Source organism: Acomys russatus, chromosome 7 (genome assembly GCF_903995435.1).
Source record: "Acomys russatus chromosome 7, mAcoRus1.1, whole genome shotgun sequence".
Taxonomy (NCBI): Eukaryota; Metazoa; Chordata; class Mammalia; order Rodentia; family Muridae; genus Acomys; species Acomys russatus.
Window position 1 is genome coordinate 2353913 of NC_067143.1, and position 26291 is coordinate 2380203.

At 37.3% G+C, this 26291-nt stretch overlaps 1 protein-coding gene across 1 annotated transcript; it reads right to left on the minus strand.

The window, feature by feature from the left end:
- Window positions 1-2190: 2190 nt before the first annotated feature.
- Window positions 2191-3060, minus strand: LOC127192365 (vomeronasal type-1 receptor 4-like). The gene has a single exon (XM_051149656.1). It carries the CDS (start codon window positions 3058-3060, stop codon window positions 2191-2193), a length of 870 nt encoding a protein of 289 aa, XP_051005613.1.
- Between the last annotated feature and the right edge of the window lie 23231 nt (window positions 3061-26291).

Genomic DNA, 26291 nt, shown 5'->3' on the forward strand with positions numbered 1-26291 from the left:
TTGTGTCTCTGTACACCATTTTAGGCCGTGCTCTGCCCATGCCAACTATGTAAGAGACATTCACATCTATGGATATAAGCTAATTGCCTGGAGAAACACAGCACTCCTCTCAGCTTTCAATAGCTTTTGGCTGTGAAAGGCATGCAAATTTCATATTTGTCTTGCAGTCAAATGTTAGGTCCTTACATTGAACAACAGAATATACTTTTTAAGGCCAAATTGGTATTCAAAAGTATTTCTCTTGCAGGAGCCCCACTTCTTAAGGATATTGGCTAGCTTTTTGGGACAAGGTGATGTTTCAGTTTCTGTCACATGCGTATATCACTCTAGAATATCATGGTGCTTTGGAGAGCACACATATCCATAGGAAAAACAGGACAAAACAGCAATACAATGAAGATGGATTTGACAGACTCATCCTCTCTTTATATGAACCTAGGATTGTTGTGTATTCATTCTCTATATCAGTACAGACATTATTATCCATTATTAAGAAAAAAACATACATGGTAATGATGAGGGCTAATGTGTCAATTTGAATCCTAGACCGTCATTTGCAAGTGGCTTTATCTTATCTGGTGGTCACTCTGTGAATTGAGATGAACCAAATGCAGTAACACGTTTATGCTTATGACCAGAATCTAGGAAAGATTCATTCAGAGAACCACAGCAGGCAACTGGAAAACCCAGGAATAAAGAATGAGAGATATAGAGAAGGAATGCTTGTCAACCTGTACAAATTTTCAATTACAAGATAAAGGAATTCTAGGTCTGGAAAGATGTCTCAAGTGAAAAATTAATCATTGTAGAAAGCAGTTAGATATAAGTGAAGCTCTATGCCCATGACATGGCAGGTGAAGTCACAGGGCTATCTCTGGTCCTGGCTGACCCTCCAGTCTAGCTGGACTCAGGGGCTTCAGGTTCTCTGACATTTACACTTCCAGAGATGTGTAAGTTCCTCCTTGGATCTAAAGTACAGAAGTGTTTATTGTGGAAGTTGTTAAGGCATATCTTAAAAGTTCTCATCTCAAAAAATGGTCTTAGCAATATGGGTTTTAGAGTTCCTGTTCCTATGATAAAAGACCATGACAAAAAACAATTCGAGGAGGGAAGGATTTACATTTATCTTACAGTTCCAAACCAGAGTATATCACTGAGAGAAAGAATGACAGGAACTGAAAATCAGAACCTTAAGGCAAGTAATGAAGCAGAAGCCAAGAACGAGAGCTGCCTACAGGCATCCTTGTCCTTGCATGCTCAGCCTAATTTCTAATACACCCTAAGACTTCCTTCTAAAGGATTACATCATTCACTTTGTGCAAGGCCCTCCCACATCAAATATCTATCAAGAAAATTCCTGACAGGCTGTTCATAAGACAATCTGGTGGTGACATTTGCTCAACTGAAATTCTTTTACAAATCATTGTAGCTGGGTTGAAGACATAGAACTATTAAGCATAGTATGTCACATGATTTTATGAAGGAAGTCAGTTTTTTCATTATATATATGCATATAATGATAAATGGCAAATTATCACGAATTATAGTGTCAGATTAAAATTTTATTTTTCAATTATATCCTGGTCACTTCCTAATACCAAGGGTTACAGAAGTCAACATGGAAATTATTGTACAAATGTCCATGTGAGCAAAACATTATGTTCTGTAAGTTTTCCAGTACAGCTATTACTATATTGACATGGAGATATTCTTTATTAGTCAAATTCTACAATATTTCTGAATATTTTCGGTTCAGAGCATGAAGGCAATGAAATGCTATTTGTCTACCTCTCTTTAGATTTGTTCTTTTGTGAAGAGAACTGACTAAAACCGGCCCAATGAATTTTACCTGTTGCTGTAGGAAAAGCCCAGATATATATCAACAGAGATTGCAAATCAATCCAGTGTTCTACAAGCTATGACAAATTAAAGCAATTATATAAACATTAATATTCTTTACATGATAAATGTAGGATATGCAAATATCCACTTTACAATATATTAACAAATTGTATGTGGACATATTTGTTTATGAATGCTTTAATGACACGATTAAGAATATATGTACACACACATATATGATTTAACAAAAAGTGTATACTATTCAAAACTTCATTATCTCAATGTCAATGCTACAGTGAGAATGTACTGTTTCTGTGCACAGGCAAAACCAAGAAGAGACTCACAATGTTAATGGCTGATCACCAGAAAGGGACTCACAGCTGGGAAACATGCAGAGAACACTGAAGCCATGTTCACCATGAAAGAATCTGGATCACGTGTAATAGACATATTTATTTGTAAGAGGCAAGAAATTGTGTAAAAAAAGACAAAGGTGCTCACCAAGAGCAGAATAGTCTTTGTGGCTCTGAACTCAGGGGAGGACCTGAAAGAGAAGTTGCTCTTATGAATGCGCTTCATTCTCTTCTTGTGCCTGTAGAGGATGCAAACCATGTAGCCACTGGACCAAACCATCATCAACATGAACATCACATCAGGGGTTGAGTGTAATACTGCATAGAAAATGTCAAGGGCATTTTCATGAGTATCAGAAGAACAGTATTTATAAATTTTTATATTCGTTGCATTCCTATGGTTCCATATTGCAGTCATGTACATAGGAAAAGCAATGTTAACTATGAAGGACAGGATCCAGCTCATGTACACAGCAGAGGAAATGTAAGTGCGAGATCTGACTTTGAGCTGTGTCCATCTGGAGCTCTTTGGGCTGATGGTTATGGCCTGGAAGACACTCAAATAGCAGGTGCTGCTGATGGACACACCCCTCCCTACTCTGTGAAGGTAGAAGATCAGTTTGCACCCAAAATCATTGAGGAAGTCTTTAACCTCAAAAGCTGACACTGTGTTGGGAACTCCTTTACACAGCAGAGTTAAGAAGTTGGCTACAATCAAGTGCTGCAGAATCCAGTCTGTGAATCTCAGGCTGCATCCCATGAAGTAAAGCAAAAGATAATGGTAGACTAAGAAGGAGTTGCCCAGGACTCCAACCACAGTCTGCGACAAGAAGATCACACCAATCACTATGTCACTTGTGCGCATGCTGTCAGCTTTTGTTGTTGTAGGATTCTGGCAAGGACAATGAGGTATGGGGTGCATGAACTTTATTACATATTGCATCATAATTTACTTATGCACAATGCTTCCTTATTTTTTCTATGGGAATCTAAATGGCTGCACTATAAGATAAGAGAGTGTATAAAAGGTATCACCCCTAGTTTGAAGAAAGTGTATAGCATTATGTAAATATTCACTGGCTTTGCAGCAGGTACATCCTATGAGAAAAAGCAAGACATGTTCACCTGAGCCAAGAATTTATGAATTCATACTTGGTTATTGATAAAATTGAAGACATTCAAGTATGCCAAGTTGACAGTTAGGGTACTGCAACCCACAACTATTTGTTAAAACATTCAACTCAGTCCTCAAAATGATAAGCCATATACATAGGTTTGATTTTTTAAAAGAATTTTCACCTTTTAAAAATTGTTGATGTTGCATTATATTAGTTGTGAAAGTTTCCATGTTTGCATAATAAACAATGGAAATTTGAATGTACAGCAGAAAATATACACCCAAAGAAACTTTGCTCAAGGTAAGTAATGTATTTATGCAAAGGTGTCCCATTGTTTGATCATTGAATAAGGATTTACTTATATTTATGTTAATAAAGTAAATAAGCAATAATGTGCTAACCTAAATGAAGCCAGTCATACTCCCCTGCCATGCCTTAATTTCCATAAAGAGAGAAAGCCTAAGGTAAATGGTTGTGAGTAACAGCAAATATGTCTGTGGATCTGATGATACACTTTGCACTACCAAGTTACTGAGGAAGTAATCTCAGAAAGAAAAGTAAGGTTTACAAACCACCAAAATCTAGCATAATGTGTATACACTGACATTTATCAGTATCAAGTGTTGTGTTTTCTGACCCTTGAAGTAATTGAGGCAGGAGCTCTGGCTCAGAAGTTGAGAGCACTGCCTGATTTTCCAGGGGACCTGCATTCAGGTCTCAGGACAAATGGTGGATTACAGCAAACTGCATTTCTAGTTCTGTGGTTCCAATATCTTCTTCTTGCCTATGTGTATGCCTGTCACACATGTGATACAGAAAAACACAACAGGGATTCTTACACACAAAATAAAATTATACTGAATAAATTTTCATTTTTAGATTTCTACTGTTAAAATTAAAAAGAATTTAAATATAGCATTCTTTAGATAATCATTAGGGTCACCTCTATATTGTAACATTTAAATAAACTTTGAATTTGCTCATGCACATCACAGTATTCTCAACTATCAAATTAGTCCATCGTTCATATATTCCTTCTGATAACAAGGATTAAGAAAGCGTATATGTGAGAACAAATGATCCACATGTGACTGGTGGTGTTTAAATAGCTAAACAATGATTCTTCTTATGGTGTAAAATTTCCTGAGCATGGTATAGGAAGGAAGCATCCTCATCATGATCTCAGAGTACACGTCTTTCAGTGTAGATGTTGTCTGTTTTTGTCCCCATCAATCACATCATGGCACAGAGTCTAAGGCCTTCTACTCAAGTACTCTGCATTCAGATATATATTCTTCATGAGATTGCATGGTTCATTTGCATTCTTACAGTTCTTCAAAGAACACCTCAGAAAAATGTAAAATCAGCTCATCAATAAGAAAGATTCACCGATCACCCATAGACTGATTTAAAAACAAATTGTCTGCACTTTATATTGCTGGTTATGTTTTTAAATGAATAACAGGAATTCCAATGAATGGAAAACTCCTGAATGTGAAACTCTGAGTGACTGTGTTTAGCCTATGTTTTCATGTTCATTTTACCTCTGTCCTAAGGCTGTGCTTCAGAAGTTTCTCCAGTTGATAGGTGGCTTTGTTCTGTAATGTAATCCAATTTCAAGTTGCCTTTTCTGGAAGCCTTGCTTGGCTGGTATCTTCAAATGGGTGTCGCTTGTGGTCTCTGTTTCATAGGCTCCATTGGATGAATTCTATATACTATTTTTATTTTTTGCCAGACTTCTGAACTGTATATCAAGGTTTCATGCCTCCTGACAAGTACTGGAGGGAGGAAAACAGTACCTGAGATATGGGCATGTAATTCTGTGACCTCATCTCCCCTTAGACTTGCAATTAAAATTTCACCTCCATAGTGGTGGGTACACAACTTTTTATGAAGTTAGGGTAACTTTTCTGAGCATCTTTTCCCCAGGTGTCATGTGTCAAAAACAATTACAAGTTTTCATTTTCTTCTCAATGAAATGTTGCAGTTTGATGCTGTTGTTATCTCTCCACTTCCCTTCAGACCAGTAAGGATGATGAAATTCTGTATTATGTATTCCATATGTCACTGAGGTGAGCTTACATCATTCCATTTCATGATTTCCTGACATGTCATGAGGCCAAATCCTGATTATCCTTTCCTGAAATGAGAGCCATGGCTCATGAATTATAGAAGAAAAATTCAGTGATAGAAATATCTTGTTTGTGTACCTTAAAGTAACAACACATAAGAGGATATGATTAGTTCAAATTCTTACTGGAAAATGTTGAGATCATGTGTAGTCTTCAACATTAATTATATTTATTTTGCATTTATAGCTGAAGACAAACTGCTATTGACATGTTATGGAAAGCATTATATACGACTTCTTGTTCATATCAGTAGCAGGATAGAAGCACAGAATATTTTCCATACAAGAAAGAAAATGATCTGAAAAACCTTCCATCCAGATGATGGAAAAGAATGAGATGATAACTCCTGTAAGCCATCTCAGTGACCTCATTGGTCTGCTAAACTAGATGTGGCTGAGGCCATTTCATTCATTTTTTATCAACATCACATCAGAGGTGAATATACATTAATGTGCCTCCAGGTAATATCACACAGAACAATTGACATCTTGATGAGAATGAAAAGAACCAAAGATATGATGGGTAGCAGAAGCTACATGGTTTTTGTTATAGAAAATAAGATGCATGCGTGACCATATGGATATGGCTAGATATGTCTGTGTAATACCTATGTCTGTGAGAACGGTGTCTCTCTTTGATGTAGTGACAGTTATATGCCACTTGGAACAATTAAGAAGACATGCAACTATCTTGAGCTACCTGAGAATGGAGCATCTTTAGATTGGGGATATCGAGACCCCAATCTTTCTTTTAGTGGCATGTGGTGGCAACCTACATGAGGAATGGTGTCTACCGTAGCAATACAGTTATGCCATTAAAAACAACTGATTGAATTAAGGCATAGTGCAATTCCTAAAAGTAGCACTATAAGGACAAATAGTAGATTTTGATTGCAATTGCATGACCTTTTCTCTGGGTAATAAGAATACAACAGAAGCTCAGCTGGGTACCGGAAAGAAGATGAATGTGGAAAGAAGTGGAAACAATGGGTAAATGTCACATTTTTAATAACCTTGGATAGGCCTCTGTTTTTCCATGGAGTCCCTCTATGTTTGTATTCACTGATTTATTTTTCATTTTTAATAATTTTTGTTCACTTTACATCCTGACCATCTCCTCCTCCCTCATTACTTCCTATTCCCATCCCTTCTCCTTCATACCTTCTCCTTGCCTCCCCTAATCTCCAGAAAGAGGAGCCCCCTTCTCCTAACATCTGACCTCAGCTTATCAAGTGTTGTGTAGACTTTCTGCATCCCCTTGTGTGTGGCCTGGAAATACACTTCACCAGGGAGAACTGATCAACAGCTGTGGTCCAGAGTCCATGACAGAAGTAGTGCCTACTTCCCATATTATATGAACCACAAGTAGATTGGGCTGCTGATCTACTTACTCTGAGCAGAGTGTCTGAATCCACACCATGCGTGGGCCTTGGCTTGTGCATCAGTCTCTCTCTCATACCCCTCCTCTGCCAGGATTTTCTGGCTCCATTGCACTCATTGTGGAGATCCTGACCACTCCTAGTCCCTCTATACCCCAAATCTTCTATAAGAATTCCTGTACACCACCTAGAGTTGGCTGTGTGTCTAAGCATCTGCTTGTATCTTTCTGTGTCTGCCTTACCTCATTCATGATGATCTTTTCTAGTTTCATACATTTCCCTGAAATCAATGATTTCCTAGTTTCTATAGCTAAGTAGTATCCCATTGTTGAAATGTCCACAGTTTCTTTATCTGTTCTTTAGTTGAGGGACATCTAGGGTGTTTCCAGATTCTGGCTCATGTGAATAAAGCTTCTAGGGACATAGTTGAGCAAATGCCCACTTTCTATGGTGGAACATTTTTTTGATATGTGTCCAGGAGTGATATGCCTGGGTCAGGAGGTGGAACTCTTCCATTTTTTCAAAGAAAATGCCACATTGATTTCCAAAGTGATTGTACACCAGGAATGCAGAAGTGTTCCCCTTTAAGGACATCCTTGCCATCATCTGCATCTTAGTATTTGATTTCAGTTATTTTAATAGGTGTAAGATGGAATCTCAGTCATTTTGATTTTCATGTCTCTAATGACTAAGGATGTTGAGCATTTCTTTAAGTGTTTTTGGCCATTCAAAATTACTTTGTTGAGAGTTTTCTGTTAACTCTATACCCCATGCTTTAATTAGATTATTTGATTAAATGTTATGTCAATTCTTGACTTCTTTATATATTTTGGATATTATCCCTCTGTCAGAGGAAGGCTTAGTGAAGACCTTTTACCACACTGCAGGCTGTTGCTTGCTCTGATGATAGTGTCTTTTGCCTTAAAGAATATTTTCAGGGGCCTGGAGAGATGTCTCAGAGGTTATGAGCACTGACTGTTTTTCCAGAGTTTCTGAATTCAATTCCCAGCAACCACATGGTGACTCGCAACCATCTATAATATGACCTGACGCCTTCTTTTGGCATGTAGGCAGGGCAATGTATATGTAATAATACATGAATATTGAAAAGAGTATTTTCAGTTTCATGATGTCCCAATCATTAATTGTTGCACATAGAGCCTGAACTATTGGTGTTCTCCTCAGGAAGTTGTCTCCTGTGCCAATGAGTTCAAGGCTCTTCCCACTTTTTCTTCTAATAGATTTAATGTGTCTGGCTTTATGTTGAGATCTTTAATCCACTTGGACTTTAGCTTTGTGTGGGAATATAAATAAGGTTCCATTTGCATTTTTCTCCAGGTAGATAAGAACAATTTGTTAAAGATGCTTACTTTTCCCCCATTGTATGGTTTTTGCTTCTTTGTCAAAATCAAGTGTCCATAGGTGTATGAGTTTATTTCTGGGTCTTTGATTTGATTTCTTGATCCACCTGTCTGTTTTTTGCCATGCCCTTTTTTATTACTATTGCTCTAAAGTACAGCAGGATATCGTGGATGGAGATACCTCCAGAAGATCTTGTATTGTATAGGATTGATATAGTAATTCAGGTTTTTTTTTTTCAAAATAGAGTTGAGACTTTTTGTTTCCTTTCTGTAAAGAGTTGTGTTGTCATTTTGATGGAAATTGCATTGAATCAGTAGATTGCTTTATGTAAGATGTCAATTTTTACTATGCTAGCCCTACTGATCCAAGAGCATGGATATCTTTCCATATTCTGATATCTTTTTCTCCTTCTCTATCTTTCTGTGTAAGGAGAAAGGGGTTGAGAGTAAAGAAGAAGAAATATAATAAATACGTAGAAATGATAGGACAAATGGTAGATTATTTAATCTACTCCTCAACTTATAGCTTTAATTGTTATATTCAAATAAGGTTGTTTATAATTCATTGAAGTTGAAATATATATGTTGATATGGAATAAATTGTTTTGACATATTGGTATATAATTCAAATTTAAGGTTTTATTTAATACCCATATATACCCACATGTATATGTGCATATTATTATATATGTATATAAATGTGCTTGAACGTATTATACATACATGTATATATGCATAATAGACATTTTCATTTGTGAAAGGCAAAGAACTGTGTTTTAAAAAAAGACCAAGGTGCTCATCAGGAGAAGAATAGTTTTTATGCCCTGAACTCAGTGAAGGGAAGAACTGAAAGGCAAGTTGCTGTTTTGAATGTGATAAATTCTCTCCTTGTGTCTGTAGAGGATCAAACCATGTAGGCACTGAAACAAAACACCACTAACTTGAATAATATTTCAAGAATAGAGTTTAATACTGTGTAGAAAATGTCAAGGGCATTGTCATTATAAACAGAAAAATAATACTCAAATGTTTTTCAGTTTGTCACGCTCATATAGTTCCATCTTGCAGTCACGGGGTTGGAAAACATAATGTTTACTATAAAGGGTAGCATCCAGCTCATGCAAATACCAGAAGTAATGCAATTTGGAGATCTGACTTTAAGCTGTGTTCATCTGGAAACCTTTAGGCTGATTACAGTGGCCTGCAAGACACGCAGAAAGAAGGTACGGGTGATGGATACACCTCACCCTATTCTGAAAATCAAGGAGAAGAGTGTGCACCGAATATCATCAAGGAAGTTGTTCAGTACAACAGCTGACAGGGTGCTTGGAACTTTTTTAAACAGGAGAGTTAAGAAGCTGGAATCCAGTCTGTGAACCTTAACCTGTACTGCATGAATTAAAGTAGCAGATAATGGTAAAATAAGATGGAGGTGTCAAAGACTCTAACCACAGTCTGAGGTTGTGAGATTTTTATGATGATTTCTATTTCATTAGGAGGTAGAAGGCCATTTAATTTGTTAACTTGACCTTGATTCCATAGGGATAATGCATAGCTATCAAGAAAGTTGTCCATTTGCATTTAGATTTTCACATTTTTGTTGTATATAGGCTTTTGAAGCAAGACCAAATGATTCTTTGTATTTTCTTGGTGTCTGTGATTATGTCTCCCATTTCATTTCTGATATTGTGGACATGGATACTCTTCCTCAACCTTTTAGTTAGTTTGGCCAATGGTTTTTCTATCTTTTTCATTTTCCCAAAGGACCAGGTGTTGGTTTCATCGATTCTTTGAATTATTCTGTTTCCTATTAATAAACTTCAACCATGAGTTTTATTATTTGCAGACGTGTACTCTTTTTGGGTGTGCTTGCTTCATTTGGTTTTAGAGCTTTCAAGTGGGTTGTTAAGTGGCTAGTATGGGATCTCTCCATTTAGTGTTATGAACATTCCTTGTAGGACTGCTTTCATTGTGCCCCATAAATTTAGGAATGTTGTGCCTTAATTTTCAATGAATTCAACAAGTCTTTAACTTCTCTCTTTATTTCTTTCCTGACACAGAGATCACAGACTAAGGAGTTCTTCAGTTTACATCAGTTAGTAGGCTTTCTGGTTGTTTGTTGTTGTTGAGTTCTATCTTTAATCCATAGTGCTCCAATGAGATGCAAGATTTCCTTTTTTTTTTTTTTTTTACCAATTATATTGTCAATTTTGGAGAAGGTAATATGTGGTGCTAAGAAGAATGTATACTAGTACATCCACCTTTGAAATCTATCTGGTGGTATCTTAGAGGGCTTCCCCAAGACCCAGCTCTTCCACTCCTCGGAATATACCCAGAAGATGCTCTAGCACACAACAGGGACATATCCTCTTCCATGTTCAAAGAGGCCTTATTCATAAAGCCAGAACATGGAAACAGCCTAAGTGTCCCTCAGTAGAAGAATGGATAAAGAATTGTGCTACATTTACACTATGGAATACTACTCAGCTATTAAAAACAAGGAATTCCCAAAATTTGTGGACAAATGAATTGAACTAGAAATGATGATAATGAGTGAGTTAACCCAGAAGCAGAAAGCGTCAAATGGTATATGCTCACTTGTATCTGGACAAGGGCCATGTCTCATGAAAGATATCACTTATCAGGAAAATGGGATGGAGGGGGAGGACATCCTATTGGGACTTTAGGTGAGAGAAGTATCGGAGAGTGGGGAAATAGAAGAATCCAGATGGTCCTAGAAATCTACGAGAATAACATTATGATGCGCAGATCTAGGGCCACGTGGTCATGCACAAACTATGACACCAGCCAAGGACAATACATACAGTAAACATCAAACCCCAGCCCAGATCTAGCCAATGATCAGGAATTCTCCACAGTTGAGCTGAGAGTGGGGACTGACTTTCAAACAAACCCTGGTGCCCCATATCTGACCACATCCCCCGGATGGGGAGGCCTTGTGGCACTCAGAGGAAGGATAGCAGGCTACCAAGAAGAGACTTGATACCCTATTAGCATATACCATGGGAAGAGACCCACCTCACTCACAGTCATAGTTTAAGGGAGTAGGGGAAAAGCTAGAGGGAGGGAGGAATGGGAGGATACAAGGGATGGGATAACTCTTGAGATGTAAAATCAATGAATTAGTAAAAATTTAAATTTAAACTAAAATTAAAAAAAAGAATATATACTTTTTGTATTTGGATGAAATGTCCTGTAGATATTTGTTAGGTACATTTGATTGATGACATCTTTTAATTTTGTTATTTCTCTATTTAGTTTCTGTCTTAATGACCTATATATTGGTGAGAGTGAGGTGCTGAAATCTCACACTATTTATGCATGATTTAAGCTTTAATAACACTTCTTTTGTGAATGTAGGTGCTCTTGATTTTGGGGCACAAATGTTGATGATTGAGATGCCCCATTGGTGCATTTTCCCTTTGATAACACTAAAGTGTCCTTCCCCTTTTCTTTGCTTAGTTTTGTTTGAAAGAGTATTTTTTAGACATTCAGAATGGTTACTTCAGGTTGCTTATTAAATCTGTTCGCTTAGAATATCTTTTTCTGTTGTTTATTCAGAGATAGTGTCTATTTTTATTTTTGAGGTGTGTTCATTTTATGCATCAGAATTATGCATCCCATTTTTCCAGCCATTGTGTTTTCCTATTTCTTTTTATTGGGGAGTTGAGTCCATTGAGGTTGAGCGATATTAATGACCAGTAGTTGTTAGCTTTTGTTTCTTTTTATGTTGGTGGTGATAGTGTGTGTGTGTCCGTGTCCTTTCTTTTGGTTTTCCAGATTTAAGGTTATTTACTTACTGTGTGTAGGTAGCCTCCTTGTGTTGGAGTTGTCCTTCTAGTATCTTCTGTAGTGTTAGATTTGTGGCTAGGTATTGTTTAAATTTGTTTTTGTGGTAGAATATCTTGTTTTCTCCAGCTATGTTGGTTGAAAGTTTTGCTGGGTACAGTAGTACATGTTGTCATCTGTGGTTTTTTAGTATCTGAATGTCATCCATTAAGAACCTTCTGATTCCTTGTCTCTGTTGAGAAGTCTTGTGCGATTCTGATAGGTTTGCTTTTATTTGTGACTTGGCCTTTTTCTCTTCCAGCTTTTGATATTCTTTCTTTGTTTTGTACATTTAGTGTTTTGATTAGTTTTTGGCAGAACAGTTTTATTTTCTAGTCCAATTTATTTGGAATTCTGCAGGCTTCTTGTATGTTTAATGGCATTTATTTCTTTAGACAGGAAAGTTTTCTTCTATGAATATATTGAAGATGATTTCTGTTTTGTGGATCTTGCAGTGTTCTCCTTCTTCTATTCCTATTGTTCTTAAGTGTGTTCTTTTTATAGTGTCCCAGATATTTTGGTTGATTTTGTCAGGAAATTTAAATTTTACCATTTCCTTTTACTGATGTATCAATAAATTTTTCCATACCTTATACACTTGAGATTCTCCATTCCATGTCTTGTATTCTGCTGATATTGCTTGTGTCTGCATGTCCTCTTCTCTTAGCTAGGTTTTCCAATTCCAAGCTTACTTTAGATTGTGTTTTCTTTGTTCCTTCTAATTTCATTTATAGGGTTTAGATATTTTTATTGGATTTGTTCTTTTCTTTCTCACATTTGATTGTATTTTCCTGTAATTTTAATAGCACTTATTCAATTTTTCTTTTTTAAAATTAATTCATTTTTTTTACATTGTGAGATTTAAAAATATTTTTATTAATTTATTCTTGTTACATCTCAATGGTTATCCCATCCCTTGTATCCTCCCATTCTTCCCTCCCTCCCATTTTCCCCTTATTCTCCTCCCCATGACTGTTCCTGAGGGTAATTTCCTCCCTCTGTATATGCTCATAGGGTATCAAGTCTCTCCTTGGTAACCTGCTATCCTTCCTCTGTGTGCCACCAGGTCTCCCTCCAGGGGACATGGTCAAACATTAGGCACCAGGGTTTGTGTGAAAGTCATACCCCACTCTCCACTCAGCTGTGGAGAATGTTCTGTCCATTGGCTAGATCTGGGTAGGGGTTTAAAGTTTACCGCCTGTATTGTCCTTGGCTGGTGCCTTAGTTTGAGCAGGACCATTGGGCCCAAATTTACCTATCATAATGTTCTACTTGTAGGTCTCTAGGACCCTCTAGGTTTTTCTACTTTGCTATTCTCCCATGCTTCTCTCATCTAGAGTCCCAATAGGATGTCCTCCCCTCTGTCCCTGTTTTCTGGAAAGTGAAAGCTTTCATGGTACATGCCCCTTAGGTTAGTATGCAGATATAAGTGAGTATATACCATTTGAGTCTTTCTGCTTCTGGGTTAACTCACTCATTATGATCATTTCTAGCTCAATCCATTTATCCACCAATTTTGGGAATTCCTTGTTTTTAATAGCTGAGTAATATTCCATAGTGTATATGTACCACAGTTTCTTTATCCATTCTTCTACCAAGGGACACTTAGGCTGTTTCCATGTTCTGGCTATTATGAATAAGGCTGCTATGAACATGGTTGAGCAAGTTTTCTTGTTGTGTGCTGGAGCATCTTCTGGGTATATTCCAAGGAGTGGAATAGCTGGATCCTGAGGAAGGCCTATTCCCATTTTTCTGAGATAGCACCAGATAGATTTCCAAAGTGGCTGTACTAGTTTGCATTTCCACCAGCAATGATGGAGTGTTCCTCTCTCCTCACATCCTCAACAGCATGTGGTGTCGCTTGAATTTTTGATCTTAGCCATTCTGATGGGTGTAAGATGGAATCTCAGAGCTGTTTTGATTTGCACTTCCCTGATGACTAAGGAAGTTGAGCATTTCTTTAAGCGTTTCTCAGCCATTTGATATTCCTGTGTTGAGAATTCTCTGTTTAGTTCCAAGCCCCATTTCTCAATTGGGTTATTTGGTTTGGTGGTGTTTAATTTCTTGAGTTCTTTATATATTTTGGATATGAGCCCTTTGTCAGATGTAGGATTGGTGAAGATCTTTTCTAAGTCTGTAGGCTGTCACTTTGTTCTACTGACAGTGTCTCCTGCCTTACGGAAGCTTCTCAGCCTCATGAGGACCCATTTTAATTGTTGACATTAAAGCCTGGGCTGCTGGTGTTCTGTTCAGGAAGTTGTCTCCTGTGCCAATATGTTCCAGGCTCTTCCCCTCTTTTTCTTCTATCTGGATTAGTGTCTCTGGTTTTATGTTGAGGTCTTTGATCAACTTGGATTTGAGTTTTGTGCAACGTGACAAATATGGGTCCATTGCATTTTTTTTTTTTTACACATAGACATCCAGTTAGACCAGCACCATTTGTTGAAGATGCTATTCTTTTCCCATTGAATGGATTTAGCTTCTTTGTCAAAAATCAAGTGATTATGTGTGTGTGGATTCATATCTGAATCTTCGATTCGATCCCACTGATCAACCAGCCTGTTGCTGTGCCAGTACCATGCTGTTTTAATTACTATTGCTTTATAGTACAGTTTGAGATCAAGTATAGAGATTCCTGCAGAGGATCTTTTGTTGTACAAGATTGTTTTAGCTATTCTGGATTTTTCTTCTTTTTTTTTTATTAATTTATTCTTGTTACATCTCAATGTTTATCCCATCCCGTGTATCCTCCCATTCCTCCCCCCCCCTTTTTCCCATTATTCCCCTCCCCTATGACTGTTCCTGAGGGGGATTACGTCCCCCTATATATTCTCATAGGGTATCAAGTCTCTTCTTGGCTACTTGCTGTCCTTCCTCTGAGTGCCACCAGGTCTCCCCCTCCAGGGGACATGGTCAAATGTGAGGCACCAGAGTACGTGAGAAAGTCGTATCACACTCTCCACTCAACTGTGGAGAATATTCTGACCATTGGCTAGATCTGGGAAGGGGTTTAAAGTTTACCTCCTGTATTGTCCTTGGTTGGTGCCTTAGTTTGAGCGGGACCCCTGGGCCCAAATCTGCCTATCATATTGTTCTACTTGTAGATTTCTAGGACCCTCTGTATGCTTTTATTTTGCTGTTCTCCCATGCGTCTCTGAGAACAAAGCGACAGCCTATTCTGGATTTTTTGTTTTTCCATATGAAGTTCAGAATTGAACTTTCAATGTCTTTAAAAAATTGTGTAGGTATTTTGATAGGGATTGCATTGAATCTGTAGATTGCTTTTTGTAGGATGGTCATTTTTACTATGTTAATTCTCCCAATCCATGAGCAAGGAAGATCATTCCATCTTCTCATGTCATCTTCAGTCTCTTTCTTCAGAGTTTTGAAATTTTTTTCAAACAAGTTCTTCACTTGCTTAGAGTAACTCCTAAATATTTTAAATGTCTTGTGGATAAAGTGAAGGGTGTGGTTTTCCTAATTTCTTCTTCTGCAAGCTTGTCATTTGTGTATAGGAAGGCTACAGACTTTTTTGAGTTAATTTTGTATCCAGCCAATTTGCTGAAGGTGTTTATCAGCTTTAGGAGTTCTCTGGTGGAGTTTTGAGGGTCACTTATGTACACTATCATATCATCTGCAAATAGGGATAATTTGACTTCCTCCTTTCCCATTTGGATACCCTTGGTCCCCTTTTGTTGTCTTATTGCTTTGGCTAGAACTTCGAGTACTATATGGAAGAGACATAGAGAGAGTGGGCAGCCTTGCATTGTTCCCGATTTTAGGGGAATTTCCTTGAGTATCTTACCATTTAATTTGATTTTGGCTATTGGGTTGCTGTAAATAGTGTTAATTATGTTGAGGAAAGTGCCTTGCATCCACGATCTCTCTAAAAGTTTAAACATGAATGCGTGTTGGATTTTATCAAATGGTTTATTTGCATTTAAGGAGATGATCATGTGGTTTTTTATTTTCAGTTTGTTTATATGGTGGATTACATTGAAGGATTTCCGTATATTAAACCATCCCTGCATGTGTGGAGTGAAGCCTACTTGGCCATGATGAATGATATCTTTGATGTTTTCCTGTATTCGTTTTGCAAGTATTTTATTTAGTATATTTGCATCGATGTTCATAAGAGAAATTGGTCTGAAATTCTCTTTCTTTGTTGAGTCTTTGTGAGGTTTAGGTATCAATGTGACTGTGGCCTCATAGAATGAATTTGGTACTGGTCCATCTATTTCTATCTCTTGGAGTAGCTTGAAGAGTATCGGTATTAGCTTGCCCTTGAAGGTCTGGTAGAATTCTGCACTGAAACAATTTGGCCCTGGGGTTTTTTTGGTTGGGAGACTATCAATGATTGCTTCTATTTCTGTAGGGGAAATCGGAATATTTAGCTTGTTTATCTGTTCTTCACTCAACTTTGGCAAGTGAAATTGATCAAGAAAATCATCCATTTCCCTTAGATTTTCAAATTTTGTGGCATATATGCCTTCAAAGTAGGATCTTATGATTCTTTGTATTTCTTCAGAGTCTGTTGTTATGTCTCCCTTTTCATTTCTGATTTTGTTGATTTCAATACTGTCTCTCTGCCTTTTAGTTAGTTTGGCTAACGGTCTGTCTATCTTGTTGATTTTCTCAAAGAACCAGCTCTTGGTTTTGTTGATTCTTTGGACTGTTTTCTTAGTTTCTAATTTGTTAATTTCAGCCCTGTGTCTGATTATTTCCAGACGTCTACTCCTTTTGGGTGTTTCTACTTCTTTTTTTCCTAAGGCTTCCAGTTCTGTCATTAAGATGCTTATGTGCGATGTGTCCAATTTCTTTTTAAAGGAACTTAGTGTTATGAATTTTCCTCTTAGCACTGCTTTAAATGTATCCTACAAATTTGGGTATGTTATTCCTTCATTTTCATTGAAATTCAGAAACTCCTTGATTTCTTTCTTTATTTCTTCCCTGACCCAGGTGTCATTTAGCAGAGAGTTGTTTAGCTTCCACATACGTGTAGGCTTTTTGTTATTTCTGTTGTTGTTGAATTGCAGCCTAAGAGCATGGTGATCTGATAGGATAAAAGGTATTATTTCAATCCTCTTGTATCTGTTGAGGCTTGCTTTGTGACCTATGTTGTGATCAATTTTGGAGAAGGTTCCATGGGATGCAGAGAAGAAGGTATATTCTTTCTTGTTTGGGTGAAAGGTTCTATAGATATCTGTTAGATCCATTTGACCCATGGCATTGGTTAATGATGTTATTTCTCAGCTTAGTTTCTGTTTCAATGACTTGTCTTTCAGTGAGAGTGGTTGTTGAAGTCACCCACTATTATTGGGTGGGGATCGATGTGTGGCTTCAGCTTTTTTAGCAGATCTTTTACAAATGTGGGTGCCCTTGTATTAGGAGCATTGATGTTCCGAATTGTGATGTTATGTCAGTTTTCTTTACCTTTGATGAGTATGAAGTGTCCTTCTGCATCCCTTTTGATTAATTTTGATTGAAACTCTATTTTGTTCGATACTAAAATGGCTACGCCTTCTTACTTCTTGTGACCATTTGCTTGGAATATTTTTTCCAACCTTTTACCCTGAGGTAATGCCTATCATTATGGGTGAGATGTGTTTCTTGAATGCAGAAGAATGCTGGATCTTGTTTATGCACCCATTCAGTTAATCTGTGTCTTTTTATTGGAGAATTGAGACCATTGATGTTGAGAGATATTATTGACCAGTGACTGTTAAGATTCTTTATTTTGTTGCTGGTTCCAGTTGAACGTTTGTGTAGTTGTGTTTTTGCCATGATATAGTTATCTATTTCCTGAGTAGTTTTAGTTGTAGCTTGACCCTTTGGGATGGAGTTTTCCTTCTAGTACCTTCTGTAAAGCTGGGTTTGTGGATAGGTACTGTTTGAATTTGTTTTCGTCATGGAATATTTTGTTTTCTCCATCAATGGTTATTGATAGTTTTGCTGGGTAAAGTAGTCTGGCCTGGCATCTGTGGTCTCTTAGGGTTTGCAGGATCTCTGTCCAGGCCCTCCTGGCTTTTATGATCTCTGCTGAGAAGTCGGGTGTAATTCTGACAGGTTTGCCATTAAATGTTATTTGGCCCTTTTCCCTTGTAGCTTTTAATATTTTTTCTTTGTTCTGCATGTTTTGTGTTTTGATTATTATGTGGCGGGCAGTTTTTCTTTTCTGGTCAATTCTATTTGGTGTTCTGTAGGCCTCTTGTATGTTTATGGGCATCTCTTTCTTTAGATTGGGAAATTTTTTTTCTATGATTTTGTTGTGAATAGTTTCTGGGCCTTGGAGTCTGATATCTTCTCTTTCTTCAATGCCTATTATCCTCAGATTTCTTCTTTTCATAGTGTCCTTGATTTCTTGGTGATTTGTGTGAAGAGTTTTCCAGATATGGCATTTTCTTTAATGATTGATTCAATATCTGTGATTGTATCTTCTAGACCTGAGATTCGTTCTTCCATCTCTTGGGTTCTGTTAGAAAAGCTCACCTTTGTGTTGCTGGCCTACTTCTCTGAGGTCTCACATTCTCGTTTTTCTTCTGTCTGTGTGTTTATCATTGAATCCATTTTCATCTTCAGATCTTGAACTGATTTTTTGATTTATTTCATCTGATTGTTTGTATATTCCTGAGTTTCTTCCATTGCCTCTATAGGTCTTCAGAGTTTGAACCGTTTTATTTATTTCTTTCATCTGGTTGTTTGCATTTTCCTGAAATTTTTCCAGTTCTACTCTATGTGCTTCTTTTATGTCTCTCACCTTTTCGGCTGCATCTTCCTGCATTTGATTACAAATTTCATTTGTTTCCTCCATTATCATTCTCATTACTAATGATTTGAACTCATTTTTTTTTTTTGTATATCCTTTGTGATTGAGCTCTCTGTGTTGTTTTATTTGGGAGAGCTGGAAACTGGAGATGCCATGTTGTTTTGGGGTTTTTTGCATATGCTTTTACGCTGTCCTTTAGATAACTTGCCATCTCCGTTTTTGTTGGTTAGCTTCCACAGTTTGATGGAGGGACTCTGATGATAGATTCACTTGTTTTCTCATGATTTCCCTAGGCTGGAAGCTCTGATGCTTCACTGTTGTGGATGACAGGGGCTAGCCCTGTCCTTTTGGACTCTCACAGCCAGTGATCCTCAGCTCCCCTGTACTGTGGGTCCTGTAGTCGTTCTGGGTTGCTGAATGAGCGTTGTGTGAGGCCAAGGTATCCACAGCCTTCTGGGTCCTCTGCCAAGTCCAGCCAGGGACACTGGGCCCGAACTACGCACCGAGCTCAGCTAGATTCTCAGGGCCCAAACCATCTGCTGAGCTCACCTAGGGACTCTGGGTCCAATCCACGCACTGAGCTCCCTTAGGAACTCTGGCCCAAAATGCACGCAGAGTCCAGCCAGAACTTTTGGGCTGGGACTTGTGCACCAAGCTCAGCTAGGGGACCCAAATCCTTCCCAGAGTCCCCTCTCCCACAGCAACTCCCACCAGCCACCACACCAGTCACCTCCGCCAGTGGGATCTGAGCTACAAACCATAGCCACTGCTATTGCTGCCGCTGTTGCTGCTGCTGCTGCTGCTCCAATCTGGGAAAATCCACGCTCTTTCCATGTGCAGGATCATTCAGGTCCTCTGCACCCTGGTCCCTTCAAACCGTGGAGCACTCCTGCTGCCGTGGTGTGGGGACCTCGATGTTCCTGGTTCAGAAATCTGTGAAATTCCCTAAATTGTTTGCTGGAGCTTCTAAACATGGTCCACATTGCTCGCTGTCATCTTGGATCTCTTTTATTCAATTTTTCATGTGTTGGAAGATATTTTACTGTATTTCTCTGGGAGCTTTATCTTCCTCCTTCAGTCTTCTATTATTTTTATCATCTTAGATTTAAAATCTTTTTGCTCTTTATTGTCAGTCCTTGCTGTGATATGACCCCTGTTTTCTAGTGATATCACATGGCTCTGAGATTTGTTCTTTGTGTTCTTGGCTGGCTTCTATCTATCTGATTGTCTCTGGTGTTAGCAGGCTTGAGGATTCCTTCTGTAGTGTCACTGTCTGTGTCCCATGTGGTCCTAGTAGGTCAGGATCAGGTGAAGAGAGCTCCAAGGCAAAGCGTATTTGCTAGGGATCCCCAGAAGCCTCCTCATTAGGTTGATTCATGGACTTTAGAGCCTGAACCCAGATTAGCTGGTTTCCTTGAGTGTGCCCCAGTTGGGAAAGGCAGGAGAGGAGCACGCTGAGAGAGCCCCAAGAAAAATTTGCTTGAGTGCCGCTCACACATTCTTGATATGGTGGAAAAAGTGGGTTGTGGCTGCCACCTGACTCACCACTGCTGGTTCACTCTCTATGACAAAGATAGGCCAGGCCACATAGATTGGATGGAGAGAGATCCAAGCACAAATCTGCTAGGGTTTCCCACAGTCTTTTTCAGAATGGCCTGAAATGTGTGTTTTGGCCTGCACTGATTAAGTTTTATGTTTCACTGTTTGTCCTGACGCCATTATTAATTTGCATCAGTGCAAAATGATAAAATTCCAAGTATTGGTGTTTTATTTTTTAATGATCTGTGGAATAATCCATTCTCACCTTTTTATAAATGCAAGAATTTTCTTTGGGGGTATATAATGTTAATTTTTCCATTTACAATTTTTAATATTGAAAAATACATGAGAGTTCGAAGAACTAATAGACCTCTCAGTATGTTTGACATGCAATTTTCTTGAACCAATTGGTGAAATACATGAAATTTTCATTTGTTATTGATTAGCAATTTTAAAGGCAGGGATCCTGGCATATAATTTGCAATGTCTTCTGGTATAAATTTTGAAAGCCAGTTCCTGCTTTCTCCTGCTTATGAACAACTTTTATAATCTGTCATCTTTTATGATAAATTTTTATATATCTTTTCTGGTAATTTAACTCATTTTGAACATAATCTTATAGGCTGCTTCTAAAGTTGTAGGAATATTAATTTGAGTCCCACATTGTTCTTTCTTTTTTAAATTTTACATACATCTTGTTTCACTCGGGATTTGAAAAAGTATAACCGCCCCCCCAATCCACCTCAGTATTACACAGCTTCACAAACCATGTCAATTGTTTCAGGCATTTGTATTTGGGCTACTTCTCATCCATAATTCTCTAAATATTTGTTTATTCTTTTCATGGTGATTCTCTCTAATACTGCCAATGTGGACATGTCAATTATTTCAGGCATTTGTATTTGGGCTACTTCTCATCCATAATTCTCTAAAATATTTGTTTATTCTTTTCATGGTGCTTCTCTCTAATACTGCCAATGTGGACACGTGTTTCTCTCCATACTAACCCATGGTGTTCCTGCTTCCTTAATGTCTCCTGCTTTTCCTCTCTCCTCCATCCTCTTCTCCTGAACATCTACCTTCTCCAAATGTGTAAACTGTTGCCATGCCTACTTAATTTCTTCCCTGTTCAAGTGTGAAGGAAACTTCACTTAGCACATCAGGGATAATTTGTAAGGGATAATTACAAATGTCACTTTGGTATATGTAAGGAACTGATCCTTTAACTTTAAGAATCTTGGGGGTAAGCAATTAATATCTGAATACAAAACTCAAGACCATTCTGTAATCTCCCTCCCCCATTGTCCAATTAAAAGGCCATTTAATACTACATACAGTAAGAACAAGAATGAAATAACTATAAAAACAAATATGTAAGACATACATATATAATGTTTTGACTATATGTGTTTGTAAACCTTGAAGAAAATATTATCTATCATATCTTGGTGAGTAAAAAGCTTTGTACCTAAATTATTTTCTCTAATATTTCCTGTCTAACATCCTAAAAATATCTATTAAGATATTAAAACATCTTCTCAACACCTAAGCAACTAGGTTTAATTGAAAATGAAAACTCTTCAGTGTTTAGCCTTATCAGAGACTGGATAAGGAATAAAACTAACCTGAGTAAGATAGAAGTGAAAGATTGTAGCCTCCAAAATAAAATAAATATTACAGAGACAGTTCACTATCTGGAAAGTCACCAAAAATCTGTATAATTTTGAAGCATCAACTTCAGCCTTCTGGCTCAGTATATATGACAGTCATATTTGTGATGCAGAAACTATTAAGAACTTGTTTACCCAATATTGGTAGAGAATGGCAGTTGATTTGGCCTGCATCCATGTTTGTCCATCTTACACAGAATTCTTTCTGTAGTAAAGTGAGGGCATTTTTTTTTGCCCTGTGCTCTTGTAACATTTGAAGCCATGTCCTTCTGTAGGGCCTATGATGATCATATCTTCTTTGGAGTAGGATGAGGGTGTTGCCAGGGGCTAACATGTCTAGTCAAAAAGGACTTAAGTAACAAAAAGATTTTTAAACTCCATACTTTGCTTGTCTCTGAGGTTGTTGAATACTCATTTATTTTATCATCTATCTGCCTGTCTGTCTGTCTGTCTATCTATCTATCTATCTATCTATCTATCTACCTATGTGTTAAACCTAGCATAAATTTTGTGACACTTTAGATTAGTCACTGACATATCATGAATCTGAAGAACTAATCATTAACTTGTATTTTTTAAGTATTTTAAAGAGTTATAATGGCAGTTTTAAAAGTATTGGAAGTAAGCCTGAAATGTAAAAATGAGTTGTATGGGTAGAATAATTCATAGCAGAGTAAACACACACACACACACACACACACACACACACACACAGAAACACAACACATATATGTATACACACATATGTAATATATGTACTCACATATACATGTGCATGTATATATATATGTGTGTATTAAAGAGAAAGTTAAAATTTAATAATATACCAATGTATCAAAATAAATTATTCTGTAAGGATATACATATTAAATTCCAATGAATTAAAAATAACCTTATTTGAATATAACAAGGAAAGCTCTAAACTGAGGAGCAGATTCAATAAACTACCATTTGTCCTATCATTTCTATATATTACTTCTTCTTTACTTTCAAATCCTTTCCCCTTAGAAAGAAAATTATAGAAAAGAAATCCCAATGTCTATGTTTCTATATATTGTTTTCTTTCTGAATAACACAAATAATAATTGTTTTGAATTTTCCAAAATTATAACAAAGTTGCATAGCCCATTATAACAACCAAAAACCTACACAATCCACTTTAAGGGGAAAGGTGTATTGTTCTTTTTACGGTTGCTTACTGCTAGTTTTGAGGCATAGGTTAGCTTTTGGGGGCCTAAAGGAAATCGGGAAAATGGCTAAACAAGACAGAAGTAACTTTTCTAATCCACTCTTTAAATGTTAATACTTTTAGGTTATTAGAAGTCCACTTTGGAATAGCCTGAAGGCCTGGACCAGGTAGGATCAGCAGCCTTCTTTGAAGCTGCCCTTGAAGCAGACATGGAGGGATCAGCAACTGAAGTAGCTGAAGCCAGAAAATGCAAGATGTTGGGATATCTTGTATTTGTGTCCAATCAACTATGTACAGTTTTTTTTGTTCTGACAATACATAATTTGTAACAAGTATTACACAATCCTAAAATTATAAATGTATGAAAATGCAGGATACACAGATCAATTAAGGATCATTCTCTTCTCTTTGTACGAGAAGAAGAAAGACATCTGTAAATCTTCATTCGTGTCATATCAAAAGATGACATATAATAATAAGTCATTGGAGTGCTATAGCGAATAAAATGTATTTATTCATGTTCCAGCCAGTCTCATAAATTTTCCCATGTCATCAGATTAGGTAGCAATATAAGTTCTGTAGTATGAACTGATTTAAGTATAGACAGATTTAATTTATCAGGCTTCATGCTACCTTGGTTTGTCTCATTTTGACCTCTCTCAAAGAGAATGTATCATATTAACATTACCATTGAACATACAATCACTTTTATGTTGAAATCAAAACAAGACTGTACCATGCCCAAATATCTTCCTCTTGGCCCTTGAATCCTGTTGTAACAGAGAGAGCCACAACATGTCCCCTGCAAGCAAATCACATCAATGGGGATCGCCTAGCTGCCCAAAGCATGAAAAAAGGAATTACCTTTTAAATCAACTTTCTGTAAACTCCTGTTTACCTTTAGTGTTCAAGCAGACCCTAGACATGTATGTGTTTAAAGTTTTCAGCTTGAGTTCCTACATTTACTACAGCTCTTTTCATCCTGCCCCTTTCTCTACATGGAATGGGTGGTTTGGCCTTTCAAACACAGGAAATGTAGCTTTTGTGTTTTGGGAGTTAACTTAACCTGGTGCATAATTTGCCACCTGTATTGTGTCCTGTGTCTCTCTGCACACCTTGGCTGTGTTCTGCCAACACCAACTATGTGAAAGACCTTCACATCTATGGATATAAGCTAATTGCCTGGAGAAACTGGCATCTCTTTTCAGCTTCCAATAGCTTTTGAGTGTGAAAGGCATGCAGCTTTCGTGTTTGTCTTGCAGTTGAACTTTGGGTCATTACATCGACCAACGGAATATCCTTTTAAAGGCCAAATTGGTATTTCTCCTGTAGGAGCCCCACTTCCTAAAGATATTGACTAGCTTTTCAGGACAGGGTGATGTTTCAGTTCTCTGTCTCATGCATATACCAATCCAGAATAGCATGGTACTTTGGAGAGCACACATATCCATAGAAAAAAAAGAGGACAAAACAGCAATACAATGAACATGGACTTGACAGACTCATCCTCTCCTTATATAATCCTAAGATTGCTTTGTATTCATCCTCTAGAACAGCAAAGACTTTATTATCCATTATTAAGAAAAACACACGGAGTAATTATGAGGGATCATGCATCATTCTGAATCCTAGACTGTCATTTGTAAGTGGCTTTATCTTATCTGATGGTCACTGTGTGAACTAAGATGAACCAGATGCAGTAAGACATTTATGCTTATGATCAGAATCTTGGAAAGATTCATTCAGAGAACCCCAGTAGAAGACTGGAAAACCCAGGAAGAAAAGAATGAGAAGGATAGGGAACGAATGCTTGTCAACCTGTACAAATTTTCAATTACAAGATAAAGGAATTCTAAGTCTGGAAAGATGTTTCAAGTGAAACACGAATCACCATAGAAAACGTTTATATCTAAGTGAAGCTTTATGTCCATGACATAGCAGGTGAAGTCACAGGAGTATCTCTGGTCCTGGCTGACCCTCCAGTCTAGCTGGACTCAGGAGCTTCAGGTTCTCTGACATTTACACTTCCAGAGATGTGTAAGTTCCTCCTTGGGTCTAAAGTATAGAAGTGTTTATTGTGGAAGTCGTTAAGACATATCTTAAAAGTTCTTATCTCAAAAAATGGTCTTAGCAATGTGGGTTTTAGAGTTCCTGTTCCTATGATAAAAGACCATGACAAAAAACAATTCGAGGAGGGAAGGATTTACATTTATCTTACAGTTCCAAACCAGAGTATATCACTGAGAGAAAGAATGACAGGAACTGAAAATCGGAACCTTAAGGCAAGTAATGAAGCAGAAGCCAAGAATGAGAGCTGCCCACAGGCATCCTTGTCCTTGCTTGCTCAGCCTAATTTCTAATACACCCTAAGACTTCCCTCTAAAAGATCACACTCTGTGCAGGGCCCTGTCACATCAAATATCTATCAAGAAAATTCCTGACAGGCTGTTCATAAGACAATCTGGTGGTGACATTTCCTCAACTGAGGTTCTTTTTTTACAAATCATTCTAGCTGGGTTGTAGACATAGAAAAATTAAGCACAGTATGTCACATGATTTTAGGGAGGTAGTCATTTTTTCATTATAAATAAATATATATACACATATGCACATATTCACAAGTATTGATTTATCACAAACTATAGTCTCAGGTTAAAATTTTATTTTTCAATTATATCTTGGTAAGATTCAAAAAAATATTGGCTCCCAAATACCAAGGGTTTACAAAAGTCAACATGAAAAATATTATATAAATGTCCATGTGAGCAAACCATTATGTTCTGTAACCTTCCCCAGTACCACTATTATTATAGTCACATGGAGATATTCTTTATTAGTCAAATCCTACAATATTTCTGATTATTTTCGGTTCAAAGCATGAAGGCAATGAAGTGCTACTTGTATACCATTATTTAGATTTGTTGTTTTGTGAAAAGAAGTGGATAAAAACTGTCCAAAGAATTTTACCTGTTGCTGTAGAAAAAGGCCAGATTTATATCAACACAATAGATTGTGAATCAAACCATTGTTTTACAAGCTATGACAAATTAAAATAAATATGTAAACATTAATATTCTTTATGTGAAAAATGTAG

Coding starts and splice junctions, on each gene's coding strand:
- LOC127192365 (XM_051149656.1), bottom strand. CDS start 3,060: ATGCGCACAAGTGACATAGTGATTGGTGTGATCTTCTTGTCGCAGACT.